At 41.8% G+C, this 16,459-nt stretch overlaps 1 protein-coding gene across 16 annotated transcripts in view; it reads right to left on the bottom strand.

Annotated features, from left to right (window-relative positions):
* The window catches only part of CADPS2 (calcium dependent secretion activator 2), a 368,776-nt gene that overhangs the window by 104,519 nt on the left and 247,798 nt on the right, over positions 1 to 16,459 (bottom strand). For all 16 annotated transcript variants that reach the window (XM_083463298.1, XM_083463307.1, XM_083463306.1 and 13 more), the window contains exons 12-13: positions 14,738 to 14,874; positions 10,908 to 11,095 (exon numbers count right to left, since the gene is read on the bottom strand). In XM_083463298.1, the coding sequence (XP_083319424.1) occupies positions 10,908 to 11,095; positions 14,738 to 14,874 (325 nt within the window). The remainder of the gene's footprint in view (positions 1 to 10,907; positions 11,096 to 14,737; positions 14,875 to 16,459) is intronic.

The raw sequence follows: 16,459 nt of genomic DNA, 5'->3' as shown, positions 1-16,459 counted from the left end.
ACTGATTGGCTACCAGGACAAAGTAATCACTTAAGACAAAGTCCCCTGGAAGTCCCAGGAGATACAATTCTAGTTGAAGGCTAGGGATGACACATTTATCCACTCCGTTACCTGAATTTGGGCCTGTTCTCTTATCATCTCAAGCAGTTAGGCTTTATCTCTGATATTTATGCCTTGAACCTCTGCCTTGTTTTTTACCGCATATATTGTTTTCCACTTGGAACTTGTGGGGGCTGATTCTGCACTTTTGGGCACCAGACTGGTCGTCTCTTTCTCATTCAATTCTCATACCCACTTGTCTGTTTTTTTGACCCAATTCCCTTTATACATAATATATGCTTGGTCTTTCATCTGGTTAGTTTAACTTAAAATATTCCCTGATTTTTCATCTTGACCCCCCTCCCACCACATTCTCGTCTCTGTCTGTAACATTGCGATTGCAAGCCTTAAGGTCAGGACAAATGTGATTTTTTCCAATTACTGCTGTATAGCATCTAGTAGCTTTAGACACTTGTAAAATAAAAGAGGATGACAATCTGCCTATGCATGTGGAAGCTGTGGTTCAAAACAACCGCAGACAAATGTGGTACAACAATCGCTCCATTTCCTTGCACCACTCACGTTATTGCAAGGTACTCCATTTTAATTTTTAAAAGCTATCTGCCACTGCTAGCAAGAGCAATTTAGTTTGTCTTTTTTGAAGTGTGGCTGTAGAGTTAATGTATGACTACAATGCAACAGAAAAATTAAAACAGAGGGCAGGGAGAAGATACAGGGAGCTTCTTCATAGCATCTTATGCAAAAAGATTGTCCACCACACACTGGGAGAAAAACTGGCATTAAAAACAAACATTAATTACCTGCTGTATGAAGTGGAAACATGGCACTCCTATGCACTCGGCTTCTGAAAGGCAACATCCTTATATGGTCTTCGCCAAGCTGGTAATAGGGATGCAATGGCCCTCTTAAGAACAGAACACACTGCTCATCTAGCACAGCCAAACCATTTCACCATTGGGCCTTTAAGACGCCTTTGTCTCCATGTTGATGTCTTTCTCCTTGTCAAGCCTGACTTAGGAAAAGTATGATTGGTACTCACCTGAAGTGTAGATCTCTGATTGGCATCATGAGGTCACTAGATTGGGTTCTGGCTCCACCCTGGTCACAAGGCAGGAGAAAAAACTCTTCGGGAAAATGGGAGGCTCTCCCTCATTTTTGCAGCCAAAATCCAACAGTCATCGATGTCACAAATGGTAAAAGCCCACTTTCTCCTAATACATTAACAGCACCAGCTGCCCAAAGAGCATGAGAACATGCAATAATAAATGAGGCATGTTGTAGTCCATGTTAGGGTGTGGGCTCCAGTGACCTCATGATGCCATCAGAGTTCTACAGTTCAGGTGAGTACCAACCGTACTATCTCCTACTGGCACAATGGGGTCACTGGATTGGGATGTACCAGAGCTTACCCAGTTAGGGTGGACCCCAACTGTAGACTAGGTTACTGTGGCAGGGCTTGCACCTAAAGGAAGCCTCAGCAGATGAATGCAAACCAATCATATAGTGCCTTGTAAAGGTGCTAGGGGATATCCCAGTGGCAACCCTACAAATATCTCCAATGGGGCGTTAGTGGAGAAAGCTGCTGAGGAACACACATCTATGGGGATGTTAGAGCATGACAGCCCTCTGCTTGAGGATCCTGGAAGTGAGAAGAACGGTGGCAGCTGCTGGGTGGCCCAGTTCATGAAGAGGTCCACCACGAAGAGCCCGTAGCAGTTCTGAAGCTGAGAGAAGATCGGATGATGCAGCATCTATTCCTCATAGATCTAGTTTGGTTTGACTCAGCCAGTCTAACTGGGTGCTGGATTCTCCTGAAATATGTTCAGTGGAAAATCACTCGTAGCTGAGTAAGACTGTCTTCCATAAATACGGTTTTAACAATGAGTCTGTAAGTGACAGTGGAGGCCAATTCTGGATCCACATGTCCTTCCACAGTGGGGGCATTGGTTTCTGGGCGGGAGTTGATCAAGTTGTGGATTTGCCAAGCGTGCCTTCCTCTTAGCATGTTTCTCCCTTGCATCCTGAGTTCGAGTGTCTTCAAAGCCCATGACACCTTTGGTAAAGACTGTTCTACAATTGGAGCGCTTGCAGGCCAGTGTTTCACAGTTGACAGTGTTTATGCTACTGTACATTTTTTAAGATTTGCCTTGAGAGAGTCTTTAAACCTCTTTTGTTGACCACCAGCATTACACTTTCCATTTTTAAGTTTGCAATAGAGTAGTTTCTTTGGAAGACGATCATCAGGCATCCACACAACATGACCAGTCCAATGAAGTTGATGTTGAAGAATCATTGCTTCAACACTGGTGATCTTTGCTTCTTCCAGTTCACTATTAGTTCACCTGTCTTCCCAAGTGATGTGTAAAATTTTTTGGAGACACTGTTGATGGAATCTTTCCAGGAGTTAGAGATGGCGTTCATAAGTGGTCCATGTTTCACAAGCATACAGTAAGGCTGGTAGTACAATAGCTTTGTAAGCAAGGATTTTGGTTTCTCTGAGAATGTCCCAGTCCTCAAACTTTCTGCACTTCAGTCGGGAGAAAGCCGCACTCGCAGAGCTCAGGCGATGCTGGATTTTGGCATCAATGTTGGCCCTTGTGGAAAGATAACTGCCTAGGTAGGAGAAGTGATCAACATTTTCCAATGTTACACCACTGAGTTGGATTTGTGGCACTGCAGAGGGGTTATTTTGTACTTGTTGGTGCAGCAACCTGGTTTTTTGGATGCTGAGTGATAGGCCAAGCTTTTCGTAAGCTTCTGCAAAGATATTTAGGATGGTTTGGAGGTCATCCTTTGAGTGTGCGCAGACTACGTTGTCATCAGCATACTGAAGCTCTATGACGGAAGTTACGGGAAAATTTTTTCGGACTGTAGGAGGACATGGAGAGGCCATTATTAGGTGGGTTTTCTGTTGGTTGATGATGAAGGCATGGGCTTTGAAGGCTGGCATAGTGATTTCTAGATGATGGCGTGCTTCTTCTTGTGTTGGGAGATGAAGGATTAGATTTTCTAGGTAAGGATAGGTGTGAATGCCCAGAAAGGGGAGCACCAGGGCAACTATAATCTTGCTGAAAATGTGGGTGAATCAAGTGTATAGTTTGCCAAGTATATATATGAGAGATATATCCCATTTTCCTCAATTGCCTGTTGTCTGTTGGGGTTGGAACAAATCTGGTGGAAGTTTGTAGCTCTGGTAGCACTTTAGCCTCTTTTGGGGGAACGGGGTCATCAGAGTGAGAGATGCTCAAGACTTGCAACAATGGGCATCCTGGAACAGGTGTCAGAGGTCTGTTCCTCTAGCATGGATCCATCACTCCACTTCCCTTCTTCAGTTACAACGAAGGAGAAGGAGCCTGTACTCAGGGATGGCTTCTTTAATTTGCTGAATAATTTATGGTGATAGAGGTCCCCCTGTGGGCGCTGCTGGTCTTGGATGTGTTGGGAGAGAGGTTGGTTTCCTAGGGGATTGAGATAGAAGAAGCAGCCTCCGGAAACCCCACAAATTCATCCTCATCTGAGGTGGTGGAATGAAAAGCCTGTGTCAGGGTTGGGTGGCTGTCATCTGAATCCCTTCCCAAGGGAGTGCCAATAGTGGCTGGGTCTGCTGTGGGTCACTGAGGAAGGGAAGGGCCTTGTGGCGACCTAACTGCTTTTGCAGGAGATGCTTTAGAAGCTTCCATGTGTTTCTGCTTCTGTTTAGCCTTGTGGGCTACTGGGAGGTCTACACCACGAAAAGCCGCTGGCTGCTGAGGTGGTTCCATGCTCAGCCATGCAAAGGGTTTGCAGGCAGCAGGCCAACTGGATGCCGAGAGATCAGGCTGCAGCAACAGGAAGCATTGATGTGGCCTCCGATACCCACAGGTCTTCTTAGCATGCTCCGTAAGTGCCAAAGGTGGGAACCATGACTTCCATCAAGACATGCTGTCCTAGAGTAGCTTCTCTGGGAAGGCTTCAGGATTTGGAGAAGGAAATTCAAAAGGAGAAGGGCAAAACTAGCCTGAGTAAAAGCAGGAGCCAATCATGATGGGACTGCATCGTTCAGGCAGGAGCAACAAAACAAAACAAAACAACCTGACTGGGAGCCGCCCACTTCCCCAGAGAGTTTTTTTCTCCTGCCTCATGAGCAGGGTGGAGCCAGAGCTCAACCCAGTGACTCCATGATGCCAGCAGAAGATCCACAGCTGCAATCCTACATGTGCTTACTTGGGAGGAAGCCTCAGTGAGCTCCATGGAGCTTACTTCTGAGAAAACATACATAGGATTACACAGCACGATGTATAATCACAGATATCAGCCTAGAACTCTGACCTATCCTGCTTTGTCTGTGAAATTCCTTTTCTCCCCCTTTGTAATGCTGTAGATGAATTGAGTGGATGTTATTATCTGTGTGTGAGCAAAATTCCGAGTGAGAGCTACTGTTTCTGTCCTTGACTTACCTTTCTTCTCTCTCCCTTTCTTCCCATTTCTTTTTCTCTTATTTCAGTATCTTAATACCAGCTGGAGCCTCTCTTTACAACGCCATTCTATTCTTTTATTTCTAAAACACTCATAATGCCTCACAAATACAGCGGCTTGAATAGGAGGAATACATACAGAGTGGTGGAGGAGGATGTGCTCTCTCAGATATTTCAACGTCCTGCGTGCACCGATGTCCTTCACTCGTGTTAATAAATAAAAGAAAATACTTCTACCTTCCTTTTGAATTATTGAAATAAGTTTGGGCAATTATAGGACACACTGTGCTAAACATTAGCACCAAAAGGTTCAAAACCAGACAATAAATAAGGCTAGGGAAGTAGTCACATGCAGTCAGGCTTCCACGCGAAAATTTCTATGAATGTGTCAGGCAGCTCAAGAGTTGGCATGGAAAGTAGGCTTTCATTGTAACCAGTAAAGGCCTTGAGATTTTGTACAAAAAAGAGGGGGGAAGAAAAGAAAAGCCCATCCCCATTCACTGAACAAAATAGTATTAATGAAAGAGGCTGAAAGCTAGCCCATCATATTCTTGTAAGAAACTCATCTTTGCAAGGATGTCCTCTCTTGTCCTTGTCAATTTCAGTCCCAACTATAGAAGGCAATCAAGACCGAGACCTTGATGACAGAGCCCGCCTTTTGAACACCACGAGACAGACTCGTTTGCTTTGTGTAAGCTGGCCATCTATCCTTCAGGTTTATTTATATATTGCTTCAAACATGTATTACTTATCTTTGTTTTCCTGAAGATCAGAGTAAAATACACACAACTAAAGGAGCAATGGAAGCCGGGAGGTTAATTTTTTGCATAGTCTTATTAAATTCTCCATGTACAAGTGTGATCAGAGGAAGGCTCATGAAAAATAGGTCTTATAAAAACAAGATAGTGGAGTCACTGGACCCCCCTTTTTTTGCAGGGGGTAAATCTACATGCATGCTGAAAGTGATCACCCCAGAAGCTCAGGGAGGAGGGAGAACATATTTTGTCAAGAAGCTCTGGCTCATGACTGAATAAGGCCTGAATGGTTGTTTTAAGGGTGGAGATGTTTTTTGTCAGGTGCGGAAATGATGACAAGGCCTTAGTTTCTGAGCACATTTCAAAGTGTTAGTGCTGACCTTAAAGCCCTAAACGGCTTCGGCCCAGTATACCTCAGGGAGCGTCTCCACCCCCATCTTTCCGTCCGGACACTGAGATCCAGCTCCAATGACCTTCTGGCGGTTCCCTCCCTGCAATAAGTGAGGTTACAGGGAACCAGGCAGAGGGCCTTCTTGGTAGTGGCACCTGTCCTGTGGAACATCCTCCCATCAGATGTCAAGGAAATAAACAACTATCTGACTTTTAGAAGACATCTGAAGGGAAGTTTTTAATGTTTGATGTTTTATCCTATTTTTAATATTTTGTTGGAAGCCACCCAGAGAGGCTGGGGAAACCCAGGCAGATGGGTAGGGTATAAATAAATTATTATTATTATTATTATTATTATTATTATTATTATTATTAGTTGAGCTAAGACAAAACACCCTTGTGAATAAGATATGAGAAGAGTTGCTCATGTGGCCAGCAGCATTGAGTGACCTCCATCGGTCCCCCTATATTTGACATAAATATGGAACTACTTACTTGTCATTGATTTAATATCTGATTGTCCCCACTTGTTGTTTTGTTTTTTATTAATATTGTTCTGTATATTTTACTTTTATGAACCCTAAACCTGAGGTAAAAACTTTTTAAAAAAGTTATTAAAAATAAAGAAATAAAAAAATGAAGAGAGACTTGGTGACTTTTCTTGCATTTTGAAATGTGATTACATCTTTTCTTTCCATCTGGTGACTCTCTTTCCCCCTTCTCACTCTTGCTGTTTTCGTCCCTGTTCTGTCTTCTTTTCAGATGGATGTAAGACTAGAAACTACCTAGAAAGTGCACCGAACAAATTTTCTTCCTCCGGTTTAATACAGAGATGCCTAGTTTGTTTGAGAAAGCTGTTGGCAGGAGAGGTGAAGATGAATTGTTGGTGAAGACTAGAGTGGTGATCTAGTTTCCCTACAGCAAATAAATTAAAATGGTCAGAGTTGTATAAAAGCAGAGTAATTTCCTGTTTGGAGAAAGGAGTCCCTATAGGTAAACTTGTGAAAAGATCCTTTGGTCTTCTTAATCTCTGGAGTTCTGGTTAATCCCACCTCCACTGAACTGGATTCTGCAGGTTTAACAGGAGATTATGGAATCCTCTTATATGTTTTCCCCTTGTGTATGGCCATTTTGTATTTTTATACTGGTGTTTGTTGCTATTTTTATTTAGTTTTTCAATCAGCTTTGGACACCAGTGGATAAATCAGGAATTTTATGTCAAATGTTTTACTCTAGAACTATTTTAGACTCCATTCTAGTTTGGGTCCTATAATGTTGCTTCTTTATTTGGGTACAATTATTGTTGAGTGCTTGATTTATTTATTTTTTAAAAAAGCTTCCTTTAATCAGGAAGTTGCTGAAAATTCTTGGGAAAATGGAAATGCAAGTCAGGGTGGCAACCAAGTGCTTTTGCCTTCAGTTGGAAAGGAGTTGCATTGACAGGGAGAGCAGGAGACCTTGACAATTAGCAATCATTTCACAAAGAGGCCAGGGCTGTCTATATGAACACTGTATCAGTGCAGAGGAAACCTATGAAAAACATTTAACAATCAAAGCTACTCCATTTGTAAGTCAGGCATATGGACAAGAATGGGAGGACACCAAAGGGAACAGACAATTGTTGAGCTTGTGTCCAAGGTGGCAAAAAAAGAAGTAGTTGTATAAGATACAAGAGATCATAAAGTCAAGGACAGAGAAATAGGCTGCCTAAAAAAAACCACCTAACATTGAGCCAAATTTGATAAGTTGGTGTACTCGTGAATTCTTTCTTTTTCCTAAAACTGAGTTGGATCTTTAAATGACTACCATGTAACTTGGCATATGAGTAAAATTATCTGTGCCATAAAACCATAATCCCATCCCAAACCACCAGTCAAAAGAGTGCACCCATGGACTAGAATTTTCTCTCTCTCACTGTTCCAAAAATATAGACTGAAAGCTGGATTATCCACCATTTTTTAAACCTACAATTGTAGAAAAGCTAACTGAATATATTATCAAAGCAGAACACCTTTATTGCAGCAGTGAGGTCATTATCCTGTTGTTGTTGTTGTTGATGTTGTTGTTGATGTTGTTGTTGTTAGCATCTATTTGTCTTGAGAGAGAATGGAGTGCACCTGCAGGGGTGCAGTCACACTGTTGTATTAGCAGAACTGAAATTACCTCTCTGGGGTGCAAGCCTGGGCAGTGTGTATGGAGGTCCTGGACTGTGCAGACAACAAGACCCCTCTCTTGGCTTTGATGTGGTCCAATGGAAATCAGAGCAATACATTTGGCACCAGCTTGGCTGGAGGAGTTGCCAGAAGAAGGCCTACAAGGTGCCATCCAACCATCTTAGGGACACCACTCCTTTTCGTCTCCCAAAGATGACGTACAAGGCAGCAGAGATTTAGGGCAAGAGTTTTCCTCCTCTTAGATGAGCTCCCTTTCCTGGTGGCAAGCCCCATCTGCCCTTCACTTCCCTCTGCGGCATGTGCTGAAACCGTCTTCTTCACCATTGGACCCACTATTGATCTTGTCCACTCAATCCACTGAAGCCTGTCTTCACACGCAGGGGAAGTCCCTAACTCACTGAACTTTGAGGCCCATTGGCTACTCTCACCTGGTTTAGCTGGCAAGTCAAAGCCGTTCCCGGGGTGTGGCCGCTGTTGCACGCTGACAGCTTCTAGGAGCTACTTGTGAGAGCTGAGTGCAGGATGGGGACCAAAGGTGGGCAAACTACTTCAGAAGGAACAGAACATGTCCCCCCAGAAGTACTTACTTACTTTCTTTTTCTCTTTCTTTGACAATCACTCACAGCCGAATAAGATTGCCTTCCATGAATATGGTTTTGACAGTGTGTCCTTAAGTTGGCTTGGAGGCCAATTCTGGATCCACATGTCCTTCCACAGTGGGGACATAGGTTTCCAGGCAGGAGTTGATCACGGTGAGGATTTGCCAAACGTGCCTTCCCCTTAGCTCGTTTCTCCCTTTCGTTCTGAGTTTCTGCTTCTTCAGAGTCCATGACGCCTTTGGTAGAGGCTATTTTCCAATTGAAGTGCTCACAGGCCAATGTTTCCCAGTTGTTGGTGTTTATTTTTTTAAAGATTTGAGAGCATCTTTAAACCTCTTTTGTTGTCCACCAACATTATGCTTTCCATTCTTAAGTTGGGAATAGAGTAGTTGCTTTGGAAGATGATAATCAGGCATCCGAACAACATGACCAGTATAACCAAGTTGATGTTGAATACTCATTGCTTCAACACTGGTGATCTTTCCTTCTTCCAGTACAATGACATTAGTTCGCCTGTCTTCCCAAGTGATATGTAAATTTTTGGGAAGACACCGTTGATGGAATCTTTCAAGGAGTTGGAGATGGCATTTATAAGGGGTCCATGTTTCACAAACAAAGTTGGTAGTACAATAGCTTTGTAAACAAGCATTGTGGTTTCCCTGCAAATGTCCCGATCCTCAAACACTCTATGCTTCAATCAGGAGAAAGCTGCACTCACAAAGCTCAGGCAATGATGGATTTTGGCATCAATGTTGGCCCTTGGGGAAAGATAACTGCCTAGGTAGGAAAAATGATCAACATTTTCCAACATTACACCACTGAATTGAATTTATGGTGCTGCAGAGGGGTTGTTTTGTGCTTGTTGGTGCAGCACTTTGGGTTTTTTTAGCTATTGAGCGATAGGCCAAGCTTTCCATAAGCTTCTGCAAAGATATTTAGGATGGTTTAGAGGTCATCCTCCAAGTGTGCACAGACTATGTTGTCTTCAGCATATTGAAGCTCATATTGAAGCTCTATGATAGAGGTTATGGTAACCTTACTCTTTGCTTTCAGCCTACCCAAATTGAAGAGCTTTTCATCTACCCTTCCTCTAACACCACACACAATCCTCTTCATTCTACACACTGTGATATTCTTGAAATCTATACATGCACACAATTAAAAAGTCTGTTTACCTGTAAGCCATTAATATGGAAACAGATGTGCTCAAAGTAACAAAGCGAAGTTACCCAAAGCCACCTGTCCCTTGGGATGAACATGCACCATTTCTTGAATTATACAGCTAGGGATTGTTTGCCTTGTACCACTGCTGCAAATTCAGGGCTTTTGCCATACAAGCCCTAATTATGTTCTCAGAAAAACCAAACGTTCACTTAAATTCACATGAAGAAGAAGAAGAGTTTGGATTTGATATCCCGCCTTTCACTCCCTTTAAAGAGTCTCAAAGTGGCTAACAATCTCCTTTTCCCTTCCTCCCCCACAACAAACACTCTGTGAGGTGAGTGGGGCTGAGAGACTTCAGAGAAGTGTGACTAGCCCAAGGTCACCCAGCAGCTGCATGTGGAGGAGTGGAGACGCGAACCCGGTTCCCCAGATTACGAGACTACCGCTCTTAACCACTACACCACACTGACTATCACACATGTCCATTTATTGCTACTTCATTGCAAGTGTGACCGAATTCAAACCATTTTAGCAAGGAAAGGAGTAATGGAAACTAGGCCAGAGGCCAGAGTCTACCACATGAAGTTCAAGGAGTCCAAAATCCCCTCTTTCAAAACAACTGCAGCTTTCATTTCAGAATATGAAAATGCTACACACACTATAAAATTTCCCTCTACTTAGCTCAAAGCAGAGTTCAAGATGTATTTTGGCATCAACAAAAACAAAGCCAATATCGAGAGCAATTCATTGGAACCTATGATAGCCGTTTTCCCAGACATCTTATGCATGGTAGACACTGACAGAGATTTTTAGACCCAGGCATAGGCCAATGATAGAAGTTCACACCAGCACCCAGAGGTCATCACTGGGTCCCACAAGTGTTCTTCATTTGCAGTGGACATCTATGGGTCACTAGAAAGCAGGGTCTTCCTAGACGGCATTACATTTCTCCTAAATAAGTGGTGCATTGTTCCCCACCCCTTCATGCGTTTACAAAATATGCACCTCTACTTTTTATGCTACAATGCATATAAAGACATGTAACAAACATCTGCTGTGTTTGGTAAGAAATAGCCCTCCAAAGTAGATCTTTCAGAATGCCTGCATATTTTCAAGTGAGGTTCAGTTTGATATAAAAATGTTCTACTGCACTTCAGAACACACACAGACCGTTTGCAAGAACTGAACTCTTGATGCTCGTTCATTCCTCTGCTACACTGTGTGTGGGTGAAGCTAAGTCTAAATACATCACTCCCCTCTCCTTGTCACATAGCCTTATGACTTTCCTGGCAAGTCTGCATATTAAAATACCTGTTGCCGTGAACATGAGAAGCACAAAAGGCAAAGCTGTAATGGAGCAAGGTTGGGTCAATGACAGCACCATTCTCCGAGTGTTCCATCAATTCATTCAGGTAGCACAGATGGCGGTGACAGCCCCTCACACCATAACGAGCGCAGTATTCGTCCAACACAAAGACTTGGCCCGGGCTAAACCAACCCTGTAAGAGATGGGAAGGGGGAATGTGTTGCGTCATTAAATCTGGACTGTTCTTTTATGCACTGTTTTCAAATATTTTCAGAGAGAAAGAACAGAAAACTACAGTTTTTCATGCAATATACAGTGGAACCTCAGTTTTCAAACATAATACATTCCGGAAGACTGTTTGAGTTCCGAAACGTTCAAAAATAAAAAACTCAATACAGAAGCCTCAAAACAGAAAAAATTAATACAGAAAACTCAACCAGGAAGCCGCCTCAGAAGTTCAACTTACGAGGCACATTTGAAAACAGAAGCATTTACTTCCAAGTTTATGGCGTTCCGAGTTCCAAAATGTTCATCAACGAAAAATATAACGGTTCCATTGTATTTTTAATCAATGTGATTTGTTGTTAGCTCCAAAACTGACAGTGTCGTGAACAATTTTTTGGCAGGGGGTTGGACTCGATGGCTCTTGTGGTCTCTTCCAACTCTATGATTCTATGATTCTAGGAGGGAAGAGAGGTATCGCAAACAGAAATGGATTAAGATGTTCAAAGTTATTTCCTGCAATATTCCCAATTCTTCCTGAGGAAGGAAGGTTAGAGGTTTCTCATGTTGCTTTCAGGAAAAATAACAAATATGAATGACTTAGAATTATCTCATGAGAGAAAAGACACACAGCAAAAGGGAAGTTTAACTGCTCAGGAGAAGAGTCCAAATTGGGAGATATCACCAAGGTTGTGCCCAGTCAGCTTCCAATATTTTAAAAGGAAAGTATCTTCCCCGCACAAACCCCTCACACCCAAAATGCCCCAGTGCTGACAACCAGACCTGCCAGTTATTACATCTAGACTGTACATTCTACAATGGTCTCAAAGTGTCTAGGTTTGCCATCGCCTTTCTCCCAAGGAGCAGGCGTCTTTTAATTTCGTGACTGCTGTCACCAGTATGAAGTATGTTATTAGAGATCAAAGATCACAGGAGCCTGTTCCATTGAATTTCATTCAGAATTGCTAGCTACGTTCTTCTCTTAAGGCCAGCTGAGATCACGTAGTAAACTTTAACTAGAAGGCTGACGACATTTAGGTGGGCCAATGCAGATTCAGCAGTACAGTGGTACCTCGGGTTACATACACTTCAGGGTACATACGCTTCAGGTTACAGACTCCGCTAACCCAGAAATAGTACCTCGGCTTAAGAACTTTGCTTCAGGATGAGAACAGAAATCGCACGGCAGCAGGATGCCCCATTAGCTAAAGTGGTGCTTCAGGTTAAGAACAGTTTCAGGTTAAGAACGGACCTCCGGAACAAATTAAGTGCGTAACCAGAGGTACCACTGTAGTTTAGTTGCAGATAATTTTAGCCTCTCAAGCCCTATTGGGTCACCACAACTTAAGAACCTCATTTTCAGAGGCGAGGAATTACCACCCACAGTCTTTCTTTGGAAAATGCAATGATACTCTGAATGACTTTACGCAGAACATATTAGGTTACTGACGACTTCATGCCTATTAGGATAATAAGAATCTGCACACCTATATATTAATGTATGGTAATGTAACAGTATGATTTTTTTTCTTTTTCATTCTCACTCACTTTTTCTTTCCTCCCTCCCCCTCACTCTGTCTTTTAATAAATGAAGTTCTCTTAATAAAATATTAATAAAAATAGTAACCAGTGAGCAACTTACTAATTTGACACAGCAGGGAGTGAGAAGACTAGCTGGAGATATGAGAGGCATCTAGAGACTTCACCTTCCCCAGAACAGCCCATAAACTCCATGACTGCATACTTCCATGACTTTGCTCATTCAGGGAATAGTTTCCAGGTTCACATCTAATATGTTTTATTTTTATTTATTTTTATTATTTTTGATATTTCATTTATTTATTTATACTTTTCAAGTTTACACATTTCACTAATTTTACAATCATTCTTTCCCCCTCTTTCTGCGGTTCCTTAAATTGGCTTTTAATATCTTCTGCATATCCAAAGCAATTTGCTCATTTATTCATCTTCTTTAAATATATACTCTTACAAAACTGCAATAATCCTGACAATGTTTTTATCTGTTTATAATTTATCTGTAAATATTCAATAAACCATTTCCATTCTTTTATTTAAAAAAATAGTTATCTTGATTTCTCATTCTTCCTGCAAGTTTCACCATTTCGGCATATTCCGTAAGTTTTTGTATCCATTCTTCCTTTGCTGGGACTGCTGCTTCTTTCCATTTTGGGGCAAGTAACATTCTCACACCTAATATGTTTTAATTTAAGGGATATCTAAAAATGTTGAACATAAACTCTCCAAACATGGTGTTTGTATCAGAAAGTAAAGGTAAATGTAAAGGAACCCCTGACCATTAAGTCCAGTCGTAACTGACTCTGGGGTTGTGGCGCTCATCTCGCTTTATTGGCCAAGGGAGCTGGCATATATCTTCCGGGTCATGTGGCCAGCATGAGTAAGCCGCTTCTGGCGAACCAGAGCAGTGCACAGAAACGCTGTTTACCTTCCCACTGGAGTGGTACCTATTTATCTACTTGCACTTTGACGTGCTTTCAAACTGCTAGGTTGGCAGGAGCAGGGACCGCGCAACTGGAGCTCACCATGTCGCGGGGATTCGAACCGCCAACCTTCTGATCGGCAAGTCCTAGGCTCTGTGGTTTAACCCACAGCGTCATCAGAAAACATGTACATAATAGTGGCATGTTTGCCAGGGAGCCAGGATAGGCGATGATCAGCATGAGCTTGGGTTCTTTGGTGAAAAATTACATCTTGGAATCAAGAATTACCATAGATAATCAGAATAAAAAATCCCCACAGCAGAGTTTACACTTCAGTTAATGAACTAGACCTCATATCACATTAATTTATGTGCAACTGAGAAGGCATTTTTCAAGTTACTCCTAACCTCCACTTTCCCCATAAGTGGGATCATTCTTGTTGTTTAAGCAAAACAAGCCAGTCAGCCGAGGCAAAGATTGATCAGTAGATAAGGAAGGATAGAACATGAATGTTGTTTAATTTTTCGTGATTATGCAGCCTTGCGATTGCAGCCTCCACTCCTCAAATGCTCTATGCTTTCTTTTGAAAGTGGAAAAAAAGTGAAATTACAGAATACCCCTAGAGCGGTAAGTAATTTATCCAGGATTTAAGCCTACAAAGCTAACCTTGACTCAGCTGAATACAAGCACAATAAATCTATTTGCCTTTCTCCCCCTGTGGTTTTGATTCTATTCTTTGGATTTCTTTTTCCTTCCCAGTCCATGAAAGAGGAGAGAATTACAAGATAGATGACATAATGCTTGACATCTGGCGAGCTAGATTTGTACCTTAAAATGCCTGTACAGGTGTTAGCAAATCCTACCACAGAGGGTTCCATATTTATTAAAGCCTTCTGTTTTTATTCAGCCCTCCCTAGAGGAGCTGATAAACCACGGTTCAGAGTCAGTTTGAGTCTATTCTCTTCTCTATTGAGTGGCACAGCAGTAGTCTTCAAGTGTATAATTTTCAAATTTGAAGCCAATCGATTGAAATCCTTTATCCCAACCTCACGCACAGTTATTAAATGAGTCTGGAAGAAAAGACCACTTTGCAACAACTATTTCTCACTTTTTTTCTCTCTCCCCACTTCTTTTATTCCAGCCTTTTTACTCACCAAACAAGAATAGGAATCATTCAGTCGGTGATCCAAGGTCTTACTCTGAAGTACTCTAAAGAGTGCAGCATGGTCAAACTTGCAAGGATTAGCAGAAATAAACTCATCCATGCCATGTTTCTGAGCGCGATCTGCATCTGATCATAGGGAGGAGAATGAATGTATGGATATAGATTATTCCGCTTTAAGACAGGCTTTAAATTTAATTCAATAACAGCCTCATTCAAGTTTCATCTGCTCTTTCATGCCTCGCCAAACCCCTCCTGGATAAATACCTATCACAATAAAATCTAAGCAAACGGCAATGGTTTAAACATAGCAATGGATAAACAGGCAGCAGACAGTCCCCTTTTCATATAGTATGAACATTACCCCTACATAGACTTGAGACAGACTTAACAATCCATTCTGATATTTTTCAGAAAGGATGTCTACTCTAACTGCTTCTAGAAAGCTTGTAAAATATTGGAACAACAGACTTTCTTTCTGGAGTGCCTGTTTTCACAAGGTAGTAAGTGCAACAGAGATCTTGTACATTAAAAAACCCCTCACTCTATAAAGTTTTGAGGAGGCCTCAGCTTATGGGCATTACAAAGATGCTCATCAAAGACCAAAGTAGCAAGCAAACATGGCTTCAAGGCCATTTCTCAAATGGCAAACTGGAGCAGAAATGAACACACAGGCTTGAACGAGGTCATTTCCAGCCTTTTCCTCTTTACATGCGGCTTTTAATGAAACAAATATAATGCAGTAATGGGATAGAGTGCCTTCAACCTTCCAGGATTGAGTAACAAAACAGGGAGCAATTTTTGTGTGTGTAAATTATAGACAACGTACCATCTTAAATGGCATTTCAACCAGAGATCCGGACTTATTGTTGCTCACAGATTGCGTCTTTCAACGCCTTTGAACCCCGCGGGTTTGTCAAAAGACAAGCTCTGGTGATTGCATTCATTAATGGTATGTTTTGTCAAAATCCTGAATGCGAGTTGTCCACCAAGTATGGACGGAAAAAGCCTTACAGTGACCAAAAGGACTAGTTATGCATTAGCACATTAGCTCACTTGGATTCCATAGACAACATTGGGGGTGAATAGTTTGCTATCAACTCAAAAATTGACTTAACCCTTACAATAAGGTCTCCGCTCCCTCTTTGTTCGTTTAATTTCAAATATGGGTCTTTTTATGTTCGTTACTGGAAAAGATGCATCCTAAATGTACTTTTGACAAAACTGCATAGTACAAACCTAAAATTTCTATAGAAAAAGAGACAAAAGTTTATTGATTAAACCCAATTATAGAGTTGGGTTCATAATAAAACTCCATATTGATCTGTGGGCATGATGCTAACATAATCAGTCACATTTAGAAATTTAGCCCCAGATCATATTGATCCATGTCAAGTCCAACTTTCAGCTGTATTTGCAGATGGAAGAATTATTTAATTCAAGCTGAAGGATCTGCAGTATCACGTCCTGAAAAGATGCACAAACTAATTCATATCACTTGGCTCTGCATTGTCAAAGCAAGAGTCACATCCATGTGACAGATTTCACCAAGGTGGATGTAGCAAATAAACAGTGTGACAGTACATTGATGATTTAAGGTACGAGATGATCATCTGCAGAAACAGTAGTATATTTTTCCAGCGTTTACGAAGCAACACCATGAATGATTAAACACCCTTTAAGCTGCAATCCTGTGCACAGTTAAATCCCATTG

Source organism: Podarcis liolepis, assembly GCF_965112155.1.
Source record: "Podarcis liolepis genome assembly, chromosome: 10".
In the NCBI taxonomy this organism is placed as follows: domain Eukaryota; kingdom Metazoa; phylum Chordata; class Lepidosauria; order Squamata; family Lacertidae; genus Podarcis; species Podarcis liolepis.
This window is presented reverse-complemented; position numbering and strand designations above follow the sequence as displayed.